Source organism: Esox lucius, chromosome 24 (assembly GCF_011004845.1).
Source record: "Esox lucius isolate fEsoLuc1 chromosome 24, fEsoLuc1.pri, whole genome shotgun sequence".
NCBI lineage: Eukaryota > Metazoa > Chordata > Actinopteri > Esociformes > Esocidae > Esox > Esox lucius.
In genome coordinates, this window is record NC_047592.1 from 3,207,560 (window position 1) to 3,228,089 (window position 20,530).

General features: G+C 43.6%; 1 protein-coding gene across 1 annotated transcript; it reads right to left on the minus strand.

The window, feature by feature from the left end:
• Window positions 1-7: 7 nt before the first annotated feature.
• txk (TXK tyrosine kinase) lies at window positions 8-20,256 on the minus strand. Its single transcript, XM_029117394.2, has 16 exons — window positions 19,883-20,256; window positions 18,834-18,882; window positions 18,581-18,662; window positions 16,309-16,374; window positions 15,316-15,437; window positions 14,892-14,951; window positions 14,150-14,204; window positions 13,985-14,064; window positions 12,869-12,993; window positions 12,616-12,693; window positions 11,443-11,614; window positions 7,570-7,786; window positions 6,746-6,810; window positions 3,458-3,576; window positions 819-976; window positions 8-735 (listed from the first exon to the last, which is right to left on the minus strand). The coding sequence occupies exons 1-16, from the start codon at window positions 19,893-19,895 to the stop codon at window positions 667-669; spliced, it is 1,530 nt and encodes a 509-aa protein (XP_028973227.1). The 5' UTR covers window positions 19,896-20,256; the 3' UTR covers window positions 8-666.
• Between the last annotated feature and the right edge of the window lie 274 nt (window positions 20,257-20,530).

Genomic DNA, 20,530 nt, shown 5'->3' on the forward strand with positions numbered 1-20,530 from the left:
TGTAAAATTAGAATGTATCCATCGGCAAGACAAAAATAGGCTGTATCATCTTCCATTTCCCATTCTGTAATTCCTCTATAATTATATTATATAGGTCAGTTTGTATAACTTTTTGATTTAGAAATATTTGCATTAGAATTTATTTTTAAACAGTAAGAGGAACACACTACCTGTATTCCATGTGTAAAAAAATCAAAATAAATAAGGAGGACACGACTGGGTGTCGGGCCCGCTGAAACGACTTCAAGCAGTAAAGAAAATCGTTTGTGATTGGCCCGGATCTAGGTCAGTTATTTCACGTGGAGCCAGGCCTGCTTGGTGTCTGACGGTGAAGCTGTAGTTTCATGATCTCTAGCGTGTCCGCGCGGCATTGCTGTCATAATGCACTCTTATACGCATCAGCAGTCTCACAATATATTTTACTGAAAAAAATCTAAACATACATATTTACATTGTCAAAAGTATGATACAATATACAACAAATAATTTACATTGTCAAAAGTATTATACAGTAAACAAATACTTTACATTTTCAAAAGTATCATACATTAAACAAAAAATATTTACATTGTCAAAAAAAATATATATATACATACGCAACTTAGTACAGAACATGAAAACAAATGGTGGACCATTACAACCAGTACATTCCCAGACATTCCAAGTCTACTCCAGTTCTGCCAACTCTCTGATGCTCTTCAACAGCTCAGAAAAGGAAGGGCGTCCCTGAGGTTTCTGAAAATAACAAAACATATATCTTAGTTGTGTCCTCTTTTAGGTGTTTGTGTGTGTGTGTGTGGGTGTACATTGCGTGTTACCTCATGCCAGCATTGGTACATCAGTGTGTAGACATCTTTAGAGGCTTTGTGTGGTCGGTACAGCCTGTGTCCTCTGGTGATTTCCTCCACAACGTCTACATTAGAGCGTCCATCAAATGGGATCTTGCCCTCACTAAACACCTCCCACATCAACACACCTACACACACCAAATGTCAGAACACACACAATTTGGAACATCAGAACCCACTCAGTTTGGAACGCCAGAACACAGTTCGGAATGTAAGAACGCACACGGTTCAGAACACCAGAACACACACAGTTTGGAACGCCAGAACACAGTTCGGAATGTAAGGACACACACGGTTCAGAACACCAGAACACACACAGTTTGGAACGTCAGAACATATAAAATATGTCTCAAGAGTTGCTTATTTTCATCTTGTAAACATTGCAAAAAATTGAAACTTTCTATCAAAAACTGATGCAGAAAAATTAATCCATGCTTTCGTTACTTCTAGACTAGATTACTGCAATGCTCTTCTCTCTGGTTATCCAGACAAATTAATAAATAAACTTCAATTTGTGCTGCACATGGCTGCTAGAATCCTAACTAGAACAAAAAAAGTTGAACACATTACTCCTGTACTATCGTCCTTACACTGGCTGCCTGTTAGGGTTAGGGCTGATTTTAATGTTTTACTCTTAACCTATAAATCAATACATGGACTTGCTCCTACTTACCTTGCTGAAATGATCCAGCCATACATATCTACACGTAACCTACGATCGCAAGATGCAGGCTCTTTAATTGTACCTAGAATTTCTAAATAAACAGCCGGCGGCAGAGCCGTTTTCTCATAGAGCTCCACTACTGTGGAATGATCTGCCAATTAAGGTTAGAAATGCAAACTCAGTGCAAACTTTCAAGTGTCTACTAAAAACTCATCTCTACAGCACGGTTTATAATTAGGTGTAGCCTGGCCCGGGGGCGTGAAGGTGACCAGTAGGCTTGATACTGTCCACCCTTGCTGTCTTGCCCTCCCTCCAATGCCTTTCGGGGGAAGAGTCACTGGCTTGTTGTTGACTCTCTGTTGCGCACTTGTGCAATTAGGCTGTATGCTGCTGGCAATACTCGGCCCTCATTCAGGGGGGTTGCAGTTGGTGGGTGTCCCTTTGGTTGATGCCTGGCAATGTGGGTGGATTGATTTCCTGCCTGTTGGGCCCTGTCCGGGTCCTCCCCCAGGTAGGGCCACAGTGTTGCCGGACCCCCCGTCTCAGTTCCAAGGTGTTACGCTGCTATATTATTGTGCTGGGGGATATGAAGAATGCACTTTCTAACTTTTCTCAGTCTCCTCCAGTTTTACATTTTAGGATGAGATGAGCTCCTGGTCCACACCTGCGGAGTACCTGGTTTGGGTGAACCGTTGCTGTCCCTGTCCTTGTCCACCTGGTCATACTTTTGACCTAGTCTAGAATCAAATAGACTCTGGATTTAGCCCAGAGATATGTATTTATTATTCCAATTGGACTCCAATAAATATCTCACCCGGCATAGCCAGAAGAGGACTGGTCACCCCTCTGAGCATGGGTCCTCTCTAGGTTTCTTCCTAAAATTCGGCCTTTCTAGGGAGTTTTTCCTAGCCACTGAAATCCAACACTACTGTTGTTTGCTCCTTGGGGTTTAAGGCCGGCTGTCTCTGTAAAGCACTTTGTGACAACTGTTGTTGTAAAAAGGGCTTTATAAATACATTTGATTGATTGATTGATTGAGAACACACAGTTTGGACCGCCAGAACACACAGTTTGGAACACCAGAACACACACAGTTTGGAACGTCAGAACACACACAGTTTGGAACATCAGAACACACACAGTTTGGAACACAAGAACACACACAGTTTGGAACACCAGAACACACACAGTTTGGAACACCAGAACACACACAGTATGGAACGTCAGAACACACACAGTTTAGAACGTCAGAACACACACAGTTTGGAACGTCAGAACACACACAGTTTAGAACACCAGAACACACACAGTTTGCAATGTCAGAACATACACAGTTTGCAATGTCAGAACACACAGAGATTGGAACGTCAGAACACACAGTTTGGAACATTAAAACACACACAGAATGGAACGTCAGAACACACACAGTTTGGAACGTCAGAACACACACAGTTTGGAACACCAGAACACACACAGTTTGGAACACCAGAACACACACAGTATGGAACGTCAGAACACACACAGTTTAGAACGTCAGAACACACACAGTTTGGAACGTCAGAACACACACAGTTTAGAACACCAGAACACACACAGTTTGCAATGTCAGAACATACACAGTTTGCAATGTCAGAACACACAGAGATTGGAACGTCAGAACACACAGTTTGGAACATCAAAACACACACAGAATGGAACGTCAGAACACACACAGTTTGGAACGTCAGAACACACACAGTTTGGAACACCAGAACACACACAGTTTGCAATGTCAGAACACACACAGTTTGGAACGTCAGAACACACAGTTTGGAACATCAGAACACACACAGTATGGAACGTCAGAATACACACAGTTTAGAACGTCAGAACACACACAGTTTGGAACGTCAGAACACACACAGTATGGAACATCAGAACACACACAGTATGGAACTTTACTCACCGAAGGACCAGACGTCAGATTTGTTGGAGTACTTGTTGTAGTGCAATACCTCTGGTGGGGACCACTTGACCGGGAACTTTGACCCCGTTGAGCTGGTGTACTGGTTGTCCAAAACATACCTACAACAACACATCCTAGAATTACGAGAGATAGACACTGATCCAACACATACCTACAACAACACATCCTAGAGTTACGAGAGACAGACATTGATCCAACACATACCTACAACAACACATCCTAGAGTTATGAGAGATAGACACTGATCCAACACATACCTACAACAACACATCCTAGAGTTATGAGAGATAGACACTGATCCAACACATACCTACAATAACACATCCTAGAGTTATGAGAGATAAACACTGATCCAACACATACCTACAATAACACATCCTAGAGTTACGAGAGATAAACACTGATCCAACACATACCTACAACAACACATCCTAGAGTTACAAGAGATAGACACTGATCCAAAACATACCTAGAACAACACATCCTAGAGTTACAAGAGATAGACACTGATCCAAAACATACCTACAACAACACATCCTAGAGTTACGACAGATTGACACTAGTGATGGCCACACCAGGCTTCATTACTGTTCTTCTAGCAACAGGATATTATGCAAGCAGTGCGAACTCAATTTATCTTTCAAATTAAAAGCCATTATTGAAATATATAAGGCAATATAATTAGCAATCAAGTCTGTACATTTTATGTTTAATGTCCGTTCCGATATTGTTTGTGTCTGTTCTTCTTTACAGACAAGATTGTTAACTATATTGCCTTTTACATTTCAATGATGGCTTTTATTGCTTTATCCTCTTGCTAAATATTTGCTGGGTGTAAATGTTTCTTCTGAAGTTCTCATGACGTAGTTGTAGTGTGCTATGCTATGCCACCATTCATAAGCATATTGCACTCATATATATCTATAATATTCAATCACTCTACCCAGATTGCTGCTATATCAATAATACTACCCAGATTGCTGCTATATCAATAATACTACCCAGATTGCTGCTATATCAATAATACTACCCAGATTGATGCTATATCAATAATACTACCCAGATTGATGCTATATCAATAATACTACCCAGATTGATGCTATATAAATAATACTACCCAGATTGATACTATATCAATAATCCTACCCAGATTGATGCTATATCAATAACACTTCCCAGACTGATGCTATATCAATAATACTTCCCAGATTGATGCTATATCAATAATACTACCCAGATTGCTGCTAGTTTACGGTAGTCTTCTTTGTTCTAAACTGCTGCTTGTGTACAGTGTTATGTATATTATTGCTATATTTTATTATTATTATCTGTCTAGCTATATTTTTGCTGATATACAGTGGGGAGAACAAGTATTTGATACATTGCAGATTTTGTAGGTGTTCCTATTTACAAAGCATGTAGAAGTCTGTAATTTTAATCATAGGAATCTAAAACAAAAATCCAAAAAATCACATTGTATGATTTTTAAATAATTAATTTGCATTTTATTGCATGACATAAGTATTTGATCACCTACCAACCAGTAAGAATTCCGGCTCTCACAGACCTGTTAGTTTTTCTTTAAGAAGCCCTCCTGTTTTCCACTCATTACCTGTATTAACTGCACCTGTTTGAACTCGTTACCTGTATAAAAGACACCTGTCCACACATTCAATCAAACAGACTCCAACCTCTCTACAATGGCCAATACCAGAGAGATGTGTAAGGACATCAGGGATAGACCTGCACAAGGCTGGGATGGGCTACAGGACAATAGGCAACCAGCTTGGTGAGAAGGCAACAACTGTTGGCGCAATTATTAGAAAATGGAAGAAGTTCAAGATGACAGTCAATCTCCCTTGGTCTGGGGCTCCATGCAAGATCTCACCTTGTGGGGCAACAATGATCATGAGGAAGGTGAGAGATCAGCCCAGAACTACACGGCAGGATGTGGTCAATGACCTGAAGAGAGCTGGGACCACAGTCTCAAAGAAAACCATTAGTAACACACTATGCCGTTATGGATTAAAATCCTGCAGTGCACTCAATGTCCCCCTGCTCAAGCCAGCGCATGTCCAGGCCCATCGAAAGTTTGCCAATGACCATCTGGATGATCCAGAGGAGGAATGGGAGAAGGTCATGTGGTCTGATGAGACAAAAATAGAGCTTTATGGTCTAAACCCCACTCGTCGTGTTTGGAGGAAGAAGGATGAGTACATCCCCAAGAACACTATCCCAACTGTGAAGCATGGAAGTGGAAACATCATTCTTTGGGGATGCATTTCTGCAAAGGGGACAGGACGACTGCACCGTATTGAGGGGAGGATGGATAGGGCCATGTATCGCAAGATCTTGGCCAACAACCTCCTTCCCTCAGTAAGAGCATTGAAGATGGGTGGTGGCTGGGTCTTCCAGCATTGAAAACAACCCGAAACACACAGTCAGGGCAACTAAGGAGTGGCTCCGTAAGAAGCATCTCAAGGTCCTGGAGTGGCCTAGTCAGTCTCCAGACTTGAACCCAATAGAAAATCTTTGGAGGGAGCTGAAAGTCCATAATGCCCAGAGACAGCCCCAAAACCTGAAGGATCTGGAGAAGGTCTGTATGGAGGAGTGGGCCAAAATCCCTGCTGCAGTGTGTGCAAACCTGGTCAAGAACTACAGGAAACGTATGATCTCTGTAATTGCAAACAGAGGTTTCTGTACCAAATATGAAGTTATTTTTTTCTGATGTATCAAATACTTATTTCACTACATGCATTGTAAAGTGGAAAAACCTTTAAAATCAGCAGTGTATCAAATACTTGTTCTCCCCACTGTATTCTTCTTCTTAATTTTCACTACATAGTTGTCAGGTGCCATGTCACCAGAATTTCATTGAGCAAGATGATTCTGTGTTGTTTGGAGCATTTGACAAATAAACCTCCAAACCTTGACACAGACAGACAACGGCAGGCGAAGAGACGGCGAGAGAAAGGTGAGGATGAGAGAAAGGTGAGGATGAGAGAAAGGTGAGGGTGAGAGAGAGAAGAGAATGAAAGAGAAATGAACAGACTGTACAGTAGTTAACCTAGTAGTTAGAGCACTTGACCAGAAAAACTAAAACATCGTTAAATGACTACCCGAGCCGGAAAGGTGAAAAACGCGTTTTTCCGCCTTTGAGCAAGGCACTCCACCCCAACTGCTCCGTTAAGTCTCTCTGTAAAAAAAAGTATCTGCTAAATGACTCCAACGTAAACGACAGATACAGACCTATCACTAATGACTAACCTGGTCATTCCGAAGTCACAAACCTTCACCACATTCTTGTCACTGACCAGACAGTTCCGTGCTGCCTGGTGGAGGGAAACACAGTATCATCAGGGCACCAAGTCTGACAGGACTGCTGTATGATCATCTGTTTATGTTTAATGCTTTTGGGGGAGACAGCAGACCTGAATTGTCGTTATACAGTACAACAGGTTTACCAACAGTCTTAAATGTACAGTACATGTTGGAGCTAGAGGGGCTTAACCTGGCATTTAACTCAGGGAGTTGACAGGGTTGTGAGGGGTAGCTAACCTTAACCCTAACCCTAACCTAACCCTAACCTAACCCTAACCTAACCCTTACCCTAACCTAACCTAACCTAACCCTAACCCTAACCTAACCCTAACCTAACCCTAACCCTCACAACCCTTTCAACTCCCTGAGTTAAATGCCAGGTTGGTTTGTTTCCAAGGTTAATTGAGCATTTGTATAGTCAGATATATTAAGAACACCCGTCCTCACCCCAACATTGCTTTCTATGGGGTTTGTACTAAAGACCTTCCTGCCAAAATGAATCAAAACCTTTTTCAGAATCAAGAAAGCTTGAAAACTGGTCCTATTTTGGTTTCAAGTGGGTGAAACAAAGGAGTTTAGGGTGTGAATATGATCAGTTGCAATAACATGGTAATAATTAGATTTGGCTTTTAATTCAGCTTTAACTCCCTCTCTTTCTCATTCTGCATCTATTTCATCAGGTCTTTTCCTATTGGCTGGTAGTCTCACCAGCTCTCTCCCTACTGGCTGCCTGACTGATCAGCTCTCTTCCTACTGGCTGCCAGACTCACCAGGTCTCTGTGTATGAAGCTGTGAGACTCTAGGTATTCCATGCCCTCGCAGGCATCCTGGCAGAAGGAGAGTAGCCACGTCATGGTCAAGGTGCCAACTCTCTGTCTCAGGTAGTTGAGGAGGCAGCCATTGTCCAGGAACTCCGTCACAATGCACATTGGCTTCTGCTGAGTACACACACCGTAGAGCTGGACCAGCTTCGGATGGCACAGCCTCCTGACACGGAAAAACACACACAACATCATGGTGGGGGGGGACGTGGAGATAGAATGAGAGAGACTCTTGGAGAGGAAGTTGTTCTGAGTGCCGTGATGATGTCATCCAAAGGTGCTCCAAAGGCAGCCATCTCAGTCTATGGAAAGTGTGGTTACAGAGATGTTGAGTGGGCCACGGAGTTGACGAAGACAGGAAGTCTCATGCACATAACACCCGCAGACTTTTCAAGACTCTGAGACCCCTTCCTGTGCATGTGATCTCACATCCTGAACTTGTCTTCAAACGGCTGTGGCCATTGCGTTGTTTGACTAAGTCATCTATATAGCTTCCACTAGTTTGATTGTTCCCACATATTGCAGGTGCTGTTTACATGATAAAGGGGAATAATTGGTTCAGGTGGGTAATTCAATTCAGTCACAGACATTTTTTAAAGCAACTACATGTAAACTAAGGTCCTTCAAAGTCTCAAATAAGTCAACTAATTTGATAATAAAATCACAGACAGTTAAATTCAGGTGCTGTTGAAATCACAGACATTTGAGCTCTTGTACTGCAACAGTCACCTCAGTAGATGGAATGTCTGGTTAGTCAGACGTAGACTGGACAAATGAGGACACAAAGACAGGAAATGACACACAGATCTGGTCAGCCTTTTCTTTCTACTGCTTTCTCTGTCTCACAGACGCACACACGCACGCGCACACACGCGCACGCACTCACACCTTAAACCTCAAAGGTCTTTTGGTCTCTGTTTCTCTCCCTTTCTCAGAGACACACCTCAGACCTGGTCCCTCGCATGCACACTCACACTGCTCTCAGATCTGTTCCCACACACACAAATGTTTACTCTAAATGTGATCAAACTAGATTAAGATTTTACTTCATTTTTCCTATCCTTAAACTTAACTGTAAACAAAAACTTTAAAGCAATGACCTAACATACAACTCTGTTTCCCAAAAAGTTGGGACACTTCGTAAAATGTAAATAAAAACAGAATACAATCATGTGCAAATCATTTAAACCCTGTACTCAATAGAAAATAGTACAAAGACAACATATCAAATGTTGAAATTGAGAAATGTTATTGTTTCTTGAAAAATACATGCCCACTTTGAATTTGATGCCAGCAACACGTTTCAAAAAAGTTGTGACAGAGGCAACAAAAGACTGTCTGTGAACACAGTACGTCGCTGCATCCACAAATGCAAGTTCAAACTCTACCAGGCAAAACCATATTCTGCACATATTACAACAGCATGACTCTGTAGTAAAAGAGTCAGGGTGCTAAACTGGCCTGCCTGCAGTCCAGACCTGTAACCTATTAAAAACATTTGGCTCGTTATGAAACAAAAAATATGACAAAGGAGACCCTGAACTATTGAGCAGCTGAAATTTTATGTCAAGCAAGAATGGGAAAACATTTCACTTTCAAAACTAGACCAATTGGTCTCCTCAGTTCCCAAATGCTTACAGAGTGTTGTTAAAAGAAGAGGAGATGCAACATGTTGCTGGCATCAAATTCAAAATGGGCATGTATTTTCTCCGTTTCCACATTTGATCTCTTCAATTAAATATAGGGATAAATGATTCGCCCATCATTGCATTCTGTCTCCCAACTTTTTTGTATTTGCCTAAACTTTATTTAGCCATAATGCCAAACCCTTAACCTGACTGATAACACTGTGTAACAATATGTTATTTATTTATTTTATTTACTAATTGTTTATGCTTCAAAAGAATAGAAAATCGCTCTTATTGCCCACAAACTTTGCTTTTGTGACCAGGACAGTGATATTTCGAAGTTTACTCATTTTCCAGGTAGATTTAATGCTGAGTTTACTTGGAGTAACTTCTAGAACTTTCTAGAGCTTTCCAGTAATATAAATAGTAGTAGTATAAATACAGTATAAATACAGGATTACAACTGCATTAAGACCTGGCTGCATGCCTTGAAGTGTGATGAATACGGCTGGGAGGTCATAGGAGACTTCAAAATGGTGGCATTCCTGATGGGTCTCCAAGGCATTCCTGATGGGTCTCCAAGGCATTCCTGATGGGTCTCCAAGGCATTCTTGATGGGTCTCCAAGGCATTCCTGATGGGTCTCCAAGGCATTCTTGATGGGTCTTCAAGGCATTCCTGAAGGGTCTCCAAGGCATTCCTGATGGGTCTCCAGGGCATTCCTGAAGGGTCTCCAAGGCATTCCTGACGAGTCTTCATGGCATTCCTGATGGGTCTTCAAGGCATTCCTGAAGGGTCTCCAAGGCATTCCTGATGGGTCTCCAAGGCATTCCTGATGGGTCTCCAAGGCATTCCTGATGGGTCTCCAAGTTATTCCTGATGTGTCTCCAAGGCATTGCTGATGGGTCTCCAAGGCATTCCTGATGGGTCTCCAAGGCATTCCTGATGGGTCTCCAAGGCATTCCTGATGGGTCTCCAAGTTATTCCTGATGTGTCTCCAAGGCATTGCTGATGGGTCTCCAATGCATTCCTGATGGGTCTCCAAGGCGGTTTTACCAAGTTTCCCTGCTATCTTTGCCTTTGGGACAGCAGGGACACCAAGGCACCCTACCACAGGTGGGACTGGCCACAGCGGACCGAGTTCTGAGGAACAACGTCAAGTGGGAGCAACTGGTGGACCCCCGGAAGGTGCTGATTCCACCACTCCGCATCAAATTGGGACAATTTGTCTAAGCTCTTGATAAGGAGTCGTCAGCCTTCAAGTACCTTCAAGACTTCTTCCCCAAGATGTCTGAGGCAAAGGTCAAAGTCAGTGTCTTCGTCGAACCACAGATGAAGAAGATCGTGGAGTGCAATGAATTCCCCAAGAAGCTCACTAGTAAGGAGAAAGCATCTGGGAACAGCTTTATCGCAATGTTTTGGAGTTTCCTGGGCAATCACAAGAGGATGTCCCCCAATGTCCATATCCTTGATGCTCATCTTGATAAATTCAAAAAGAACATGGGAGTGTACTTGAAGGAGCAAAGCAAGTGCTTCCACCAGGATATATTGGACTTTAAACACTGCTACCAAGAACAGTACAATGAGAACATGATAGGAAACAACATTTGGGGGTTGATTCATGAGAGTGATTTACAGTATAATCTTAAATCTCGAAAAACTACTCACTTCTAAATCTTTTGTATTCATTTTTGTATTACTTTTGTGTAAATACATGTTAATTTGGATTCATATGTTGTTGTTTCTGACTTCATGTGAAAGAAAAGTCACCAATTCGTCCATTTTCTTATAGGAAATTGATACATTTCAAAATATCACTGTCCTGCTCAAAAAAGCAAAGTTTGTGGGGAATAATAGCCACGTTCTATACTTTCTTGGCATAAGCAATTACGAAACAACACTACCCAGGAACAAAAATTGTGTTACACACTGTAATGCCTAATCCTAACTCTTTTTCTAAACCTGACCCCAAATGTAACTTTTCCCCCTAAACACTTTCTGATTCAAACAGATTTGTGGGGACATTTAAATAGCTAAATAGTCAGAACCACACAATTTCAGACCTGGTGACTATTTTGAGACCCGGTTCACCTCAGTGTGTGTACTTTTGTGTGTGTGTGTGTGTGTAAGACCAGGTCTGAGAGCGGTGTGTGTGTATACAGTATGTGTGTGTGGGATTGTGCGAACTAACTCACATCATGATCTTGGCCTCCTCTATGAAGTCCTCCTCATACATGGCCCCCTCGTTGATTGTCTTAATGGCCACCTTGCACAAAGCCCTCCACTTCCCCAGTCGGACCACGCCAAACTGACCGCTGCCCACCTCCTTCATCAGTGTCAGCTCACTTGGGTCGATCTCCCACTTCTCTGTAAACACAGGGAGGTGTGCATCATGCGTGGTAAACAAAATGTGTGCACGCTCACCATCACGGCACCTCCACATCCCACGTCACATTGACAGAAGCCTAGAGTAGCGGGGCGATGTACTAACCTGAGTTGAGGCATGGAGTAGTGAGGTGTGTACTACTATGAGCTGAAGCCTGGAGTAGCGGGGGTGTACTAATCTGAAGCCTGAGGTAGTGGGGGGTGTACTAACCTGAGCTGAAGCCTGGGGTAGCAGGGGGTGTACTAATCTGAGCTGAAGCCTGGGGTAGTGGGGGGTGTACTAACCTGAGCTGAAGCCTGTGGGGGGTGTACTAACCTGAGCTGAAGCCTGGGGTAGCAGGGGGTGTACTAATCTGCGCCGAAGCCTGGGGTAGTGGGGGGTGTACTAACCTGAGCTGAAGCCTGGGGTAGTGGGGGGGTGTAATAACCTGAGCTGAAGCCTGGTGTAGTTGGGGGTGTACTAACCTGAGCTGAAGCCTGGGGTAGTGGGGGGTGTACTAACCTGAGCTGAAGCCTGGGGTAGCAGGGGGTGTACTAATCTGAGCTGAAGCCTGGGGTAGTGGGGGGTGTACTAACCTGAGCTGAAGCCTGGGGTAGTGGGGGGTGTACTAACCTGAGCTGAAGCCTGGTGTAGTGGGGGGTGTACTAACCTGAGCTGAAGCCTGGGGTAGCAGGGTGTGTACTAATCTGAGCTGAAGCCTGGGGTAGTGGGGGGTGTACTAATCTGAGCTGAAGCCTGGGGTAGTGGGGGGTGTACTAATCTGAGCTGAAGCCTGGGGTAGTGGGGGGTGTACTAATCTGAGCTGAAGCCTGGGGTAGTGGGGGGTGTACTAATCTGAGCTGAAGCCTGGGGTAGTGGGGGGTGTACTAATCTGAGTTGAAGCCTGGGGTAGTGGGGGGTGTACTAATCTGAGCTGAAGCCTGGGGTAGTGGGGGGTGTACTAATCTGAGTTGAAGCCTGGGGTAGTGGGGGGTGTACTAACCTGAGCTGAAGCCTGGGGTAGCAGGGGGGACGCAGCGTCCCATGGGTCCAACCGGGTACCTTAATCTGGTCACCAGACCTAATCAAATCACAGACAGAATGTGTGACACAAGGTTTAAGGGAATAGGGGACATGGACGTTTGTGTTTCCAGTCCCCACAATAATAGAAACACAAATGTGTGTGTGTATGTGTATGGGTGTGTCTGGGTGTATGTGTGTGTGTCTGTGTGTCTGCGTGTGTGTGTGTGTTCTACCTGCAGCATTGTGGTTGTGGTACTTTATGAGGTCCGGTATGGAACTGAAGACATGTTTCTCACACAGGTAGAAGCTTCCAGAATCACTGAGCTTAATCTGGTAATGTCTGATTCCACCGTTTATACTAAGAGGAATAGGGGGCAGAGGAAGAGCGATAGAGAGAAAGAGGGGGCAGAGGAAGAGCGATAGAGAGAAAGAGGGGGCAGAGGGGCAGAGGGGCAGAGGGGCAGAGGGGCAGAGGGGGAAGAGAAAGAGGGAAAGAAAGCAGGTGAAAGAGGGAAAGAAAGAAGGGGAAAGAGAAAGGAAAAAGAGCGAGAGAAGAAAAACCTTGTCTTCAGAACAGATCAACACACAGTACAACACATGGCAAATCCTATTGTATTACCTTTGACCCCTGTGCACTAGTGAATCATATTATGTGTTGTTATGAGCGTTAACCAGGTTACAGTGCTATGACTTAACCCAGAGCATTAACCAAATTACATTGCTATGACTTAACCCAGAGCGTTAACCAGGTTACAGTGCTAAGACTTAACCCAGAGCGTTAACCAGGTTACAGTGCTATGACTTAACCCAGAGCATTAACTAGGTTACAGTGCTATGACTTAACCCAGAGCATTAACTAGGTTACAGTGCTATGACTTAAACCAGAGCATTGACCAGATTACAGTGCTATGACTTAACCCAGAGCATTAACTAGGTTACAGTGCTATGACTTAACCCAGAGCATTAACCAGATTACAGTGCTATGACTTAAACCAGAGCATTAACCAGATTACAGTGCTATGACTTAAACCAGAGCATTAACCAGATTACAGTGCTATGACTTAAACCAGAGCATTAACCAGATTTCAGTGCTATGACTTAAACCAGAGCATTAACCAGGTTACAGTGCTATGACTTAAACCAGAGCATTAACTAGGTTACAGTGCTATGACTTAAACCAGAGCATTAACCAGGTTACAGTGCTATGACTTAACCCAGAGCATTAACCAGGTTACAGTGCTATGACTTAACCCAGAGCATTAACCAGATTACAGTGCTATGACTTAAACCAGAGCATTAACTAAATAATAGGAATTGTAATACATTGACAGATGATATACAAGACTTACCCGAGAGCTTTAGTGAATAACGAGACGGTGTAACAGCCTTTCTGACTGGACTCCCTCACCACGAAGCCCCCCTCTTTACCCTGAAACACATTGGCACACCGGCCAACCTTTAAAACACTCTCCAAAACACCCTGACTAACTGATTGGTAGAAAGATGGACCTGACCTCCTGCCTCAGGAGCTGTTCAGCTTCAGATCTGGTGATGTTCTGGCAGTACCACCTGAAAGGTTGAGAACATCCAGTCAACAGATGGGTCACGTGATATTGAGCATTTGGATTTAAAAGGCCTGCAAAATAATATTTTTTTCTACTGGCTGGGTTTATAGTCAGACAGAGTCTGTGAACTCAGGGAAAGTCTGTGAAGTCAGACAGAGTCTGTGAACTCAGGGACAGTCTGTGAAGTCAGACAGAGTGTGAAGTCAGGGACAGTCTGTGAAGTCAGACAGAGTCTGTGAACTCAGGGACAGTCTGTGAAGTCAGACAGAGTCTGTGAACTCAGGGACAGTCTCTGAAGTCAGACAGAGTCTGTGAACTCAGGGACAGTCTGTGAAGTCAGACAGAGTCTGTGAACTCAGGGACAGTCTGTGAAGTCAGACAGAGTCTGTGAACTCAGGGACAGTCTGTGAAGTCAGACAGAGTCTGTGAACTCAGGGACAGTCTGTGAAGTCAGACAGAGTCTGTGAACTCAGGGACAGTCTGTGAAGTCAGACAGAGTCTGTGAACTCAGGGACAGTCTGTGAAGTCAGACAGAGTCTGTGAACTCAGGGACAGTCTCTGAAGTCAGACAGAGTCTGTGAACTCAGGGACAGTCTGTGAAGTCAGACAGAGTCTGTGAACTCAGGGACAGTCTGTGAAGTACAGGAATTCAGCAGTAACTCAATACACACTGCATATCAGTTGTACTCACTGGTTGGCTTCTATCCTATCCTTCTCCGTTACGTAGTTACTGGGGATGAAGCCTTTATTCCTGTTTGAAAACAGGTGTCATTCATGAGGAAGAGGTCAAGGAATCAGGTAATGAATAGATTTGGGGACCAGTTTATAAAAATGTAGGAATAGATACACAGTCACCCACACACACGCCCAGACACGAAAAGGACACACACAGTCACTCACACACACAAACACACACGCACATACACACAAAGGCCACACACAGACACACAAAGGACACACACAGACACACAAACACACAAACACACACGCACAGACACACAAAGGACACACACAGACACACACAGTCACTCACACACGCACAGACACGCAAAGGACACACACAAACATACACAGCCACTCACACACACACACACACAGACACACAAACTTCGTACCCGTGTTTGTCCTGAACCCTCCACCATAACTGGTCCTGTTTGTGCAGGATTGTGTAGTATTCCCCCTGGATCAAGGACAGGTCAGTGTCCTCTTTAGGAGTGAAGTTGTACATGGCTACAACCTGGAGACAGACAGACAGACAGTCATGACCACAACCTGGAGACAGACAGACAGTCATAACTACAACCTGGAGACAGACAGACAGTCATGACTAAAACCTGGAGACAGAAAGACAGACAGTCATAACTACAACCTGGAGACAGACAGACAGTCATGACTAAAACCTGGAGACAGACAGACAGTCATGACTACAACCTGGAGACAGACAGACAGTCATGACTAAAACCTGGAGACAGAAAGACAGACAGTCATAACTACAACCTGGAGACAGACAGACAGTCAAGACTACAACCTGGAGACAGACAGACAGTCATGACTACAACCTGGAGACAGGCAGACAGACAGTCATAACTACAACCTGGAGACAGACAGACAGTCATGACTAAAACCTGGAGACAGAAAGACAGACTGTCATAACTACAACCTGGAGAACGACAGTCATAACTACAACCTGGAGACAGACAGACAGTCATGACTACAACCTGGAGACAGGCAGACAGACAGTCATGAATACAACCTGGAGACAGACAGACAGACAGGGCTACTACCTAGAGACAGACAGACATGGCTACAACCTAGAGACAAACAGACAGACAGGGCTACTACCTAGAGACAGACAGACAGATATGGCTACAACCTTGAGACAGACAGATAGGCATACATGGCAACTACCTAGAGACAGACAGCCACACAGACAAGGCTACTACCTAGAGACAGACAGACAGACAAGGCTAGTACCTATTGAAATAAATAAACCATGGCAAGGTAGGCGCTTGCGTATGTGTTTCATTCAATATATCTATGTTACACATTTCTTCACCAGCTCTAAAACAATCATAAAACAAAGAAAACTACTGGCTGCCGCCACCAACCTGAAGTTCTGCTCCCTCATCATTCTCCGGAGGGGGAGGTGGCAGTTTTCTCCTGGAGCGGTCCATCTGAACACACGCACGGACGCACACACACACGGACGCACACACACACACGCACGGACGCACACAAACACACACACACACACACAGGGTGTTAAGAGTTAGGAAGTGTCCACCGGTAACCTTCAAGATCCCTGAGCACGACACTGTGGTTCTGCCCTTGAACAAGGCACTTAAACTGCTAAACTGACTGCATTTTAACAACATGGAATTCTATTAAAAAAATATGTAAATATAGACACATCAACAAGATGACGTCCTTTGTGAATTTATTGACAAACGATAGAAAAATCTGTGAGAATTCTATAGCAACGTAGAGTGAGGAAATTGACAAATAGTACACAGCTCTTAATAGAATTTTAATAAACACAGACCCGGGTACCATAGCCAATCAGAATCATCGTTGACAGAATATGCAAATATAGCCATCTCAAATCCCTGAACATTAGTGAAGCTCATTAGCAAGTGAACTCATTCACATTTCTGTCAAACTAGTGAATCTAATGGCAGCCACATGCAAACATATTCTCTGGTGCATTTTGCCATTAAAAAGGGCTATGATAAGAAGAAAAAAAGTAGCCCATCCGATCGCTATCTACACTCTTGTGTTTTTAAGCTGACGATAGATGGTTAGACAGCTCCAAAAATAGATCGGCAGGATATGTTATGTCTGATGTATGATCAATACTGCCCCTGCTAGTCTAACTGTTGGCATTTTTAGCCACAGAGTTTGGTTTCGTGGTAAAAGATAATGAAGGATTCTTGCGAAACCACCGGTGGGGCATGGGATGGCAGCTGCCAACCTAAAAAAATAATCTTGCCCCGCCATTTGTCAGGAGTTTCTGCTACAATATATTCATATATAATTTTATCAAATTGCCTAAATATACGGTACAAAATGTTATAATCTTGCATCATCAGCAGCCATTTATTATAGTTAAAATATGTCTGATATTGTCTACTGGCTAATGTAATGCAATCGTCAATATTATTGGTGAAGTTAGCTAGCTAGCAGATTTGCAGATGATGTAGCAGAGTAAAATAAACGAAGTCTCAAAGTAAAATACTGCATCTTTTCCCTCAATGCTCGAGTTGCATAAACAGTGGATATTAAAAGTTTACACACCCCTGTTAAAATGCCAGGTTCTTGTGATGTAAAAGAATGAGACAAAGATAAATCATGTCAGAACTTTTTACACATTTAATGTGACCTATAATGTGAACAATTCAATTGAAAAACAATGTGAAATCTTTGAGGGGGAAAAATTAAAAATGTAAAACTTTTTATATCCTCTGTATAATACCTAGTGGAACTCCCAACACTCACAGAGATGTTGCACACTGAAAGAAAAAACTTTAAAGTGTAGAGCATGTATGATGTTTACTAGCTAGACATTACACTGTCTGTTTTCAGTAGCTGGATATTATAAATAAAGTGAACACAAGTAATGATTATGTCATTTTAGTTGACGAACAATTGTCATACAAATAATAGCAATTGACGATTTAATTACTTATATTGTAAATGGTATGCCACTGTTATGGACTGAACGCCACTGAAAAATAATATTGTAGGCCTAAAATTACATGTGATGATCCGGAGATAGTTCAGATTTGTGGCGTTTGCGCTTTTGAGCACCACCTTTCTGGTGCAAATCCAGCAATTCGCCACCTCAAAATTATTGGGCTCACCAAATCCAACGGTACGTGATACTGAATAGAAGGAGGCAGCAAAATACATAAACAATTTACAACCCGATAGCTATTTGTTTGAATAATAATTTGTGAATGACATGAATAACCGTTCATTACACTGCATCAGTTATTCAGACAACCAAGTCTTGGCCTAATCTACGGCATGGAATTTATGGTCGAATAGAACCTATTTTTAAAACCTCATGAAAAGCTGGTTTAGCGGCAAAAAGCTATTTTGATACATACTTGAACAGCTGTCCGTTTTTTCTTTAATTCTAATTGTGTCATTGTCACCGAAAATCATGTCTGAATCCCAGTCTCTGATCCCAGTCCCTGATCCCAGTCCCTGATCCCAGTCTCTGATCCCAGTCCCTGATCCCAGTCTCTGAGCATGTGTTCATAGTGATCACGTCAAGGAAAATTCAAACACTATAGGACGCAGACATCTGGACGGGAGACCCTCCTGGGGTTGCACACCATCCACTACGCAGGCCTGAACACACACACACACACTCACCCTATGCGCATGTCCAGGACGTCTTCTGCTGTTGAAGCACAGAGGTGTTGATGGCTCCAGGTTCACCCGTGTGCTGATCTCTCTGCCTCACAAGATAACACAAATGATTCAGTATCTCTGTCTGGGTCTCTGTGTGTGTGTGTGTGTGTGTGTTTCTTTGTCTGTGTGTCTTGTTCCGTGCGTGCATTTATCTCTCTGTGTGTCTTTGCCTCTGTGTGTGTCTTTGTTTGTTTGTGTTTGTCTGTGTGTTTACCTGGATTCTACTGAACAGCAGCAGCAGATCACTGAAAATATCGAGTGATCTGAAAAGGACAGAACAATGATTTATACACACACGCACGCACAGACATTTCAACAAAAAAAAAGGAGACTGACATCCTGTCACCACCCACCCACACTATACAGAGGCATAGTCAGCAGCATCTGTGTGCAGTAACACTGAACCCCAGCTTCTCCTCAACAGGGCTGCAGCCAACTAGGGGAAAGGTGGGCATGATTCCATAACAATGTCATCTATAAGTGAGGGGGCCCTGGCATATTTCTTTCCAGAGGGCCCAGGATTCTTAGCCACGGCCCTGCTTCTCAGGCTCCACTAAGAAGATGCTTCCAAGCAGCCCGACTAGTCGTCCGTTATTTGGCTAGTCAGGCTGCTTTCGACGCGGCTCGCGTGGGCCAGCCCTCGGAAAGGGTGCCTGTTCTAATCCCAGCACCGACACGGTGATCTGCCATCGGGCGTTTTGATGCCGGGGCCCGTGGCAACGAGGGCAGATACACTCTCGGGCGGCGGTTGGGGGTTGATGCGAGCAAAACGCACATTTCCTTTTCAAAGCAACAAACTAGTACAACACTGACACATGTCAGTGGAACAGAACAAAATAAATGTCACATAGTTTCAGAATGTTGGGAGCTAAAACACCTGGAACCAAGGCATGACCGAAAATGGATTTAGAATTTTGGCACTTAGGCCGAATATCTACTTCCCGAGAATCAGATGAGCTGGTGTCATTTGAACATCTCTTCATGCATTTCAAAGAATCAGCCACCTAGCATTCGTGAGAACACTAACTGAATCAGAGCATTGACTACCTAAAAGAATAGTTCTCGTCTTTGTGTTAAGCAAGATAAAAAACAAGCACAAAAAAACAACTATGACTTTGCTCTCATTAAACACAGGTTATGAAAAAGTTTTTCTAAAAACCCAGAACGATTCGTTGTTGGGAGCTAGCAGAAGACCAAGGCACCCGTAAGGGTTTTCACTTCAAATAATTTACATAATGAACTTAATTAATGTATCTGACTTACTGGAGGAGATCATGGTTCCGACCTCCCTCCTCCTCTCGTCCTCTGTCGCCCTGTCCCAGTCTTCTCCTTAGTGCTCCTCTCTATCGCCCTGTCCCAGTCTTCTCCTTTGTGCTCCTCTCTATCGCCCTGTCCCAGTCTTCTCCTTTGTGCTCCTCTCTTTCGCTGTGTTGTGTTCTGCTCTCTTCTGTCTCTTTCTGCTGTTCTGTCACTATCTTCTTTCTAGACACTCTGGGGGTGAGTTTAAGAGTGTGTGTGTGGTTCTACGTAAGAACCGACAGATGAGGAGGAAAGGCAGCAATATGACGTAGGTTAGACCGCAGTTACACACACACACACACAGGAAGACACACAGAGACTGACGGGCAGACACAAATACAAGAAGACACACAGGAGACAGAAAGGCAGACGGGGGAGACAGACAGACGGGGGAGACAGACAGATGGGCAGACACTAAAAGGGAAGAACAACAGGCGTGGAGAAAGAGACAACCTAGAAGCCCCTGGATTATCTTGGTCAAATGAAGCACACAGACAATGTGTGTGTCTCTGTGTGTGTGTTGATAAATGTGATGTTGACCAGGCGTTAGTCATTTGGTTGTCAGGGCAATTTGACTGGCAAATAATCTTTGATTGATTTACTAAAGAGTGG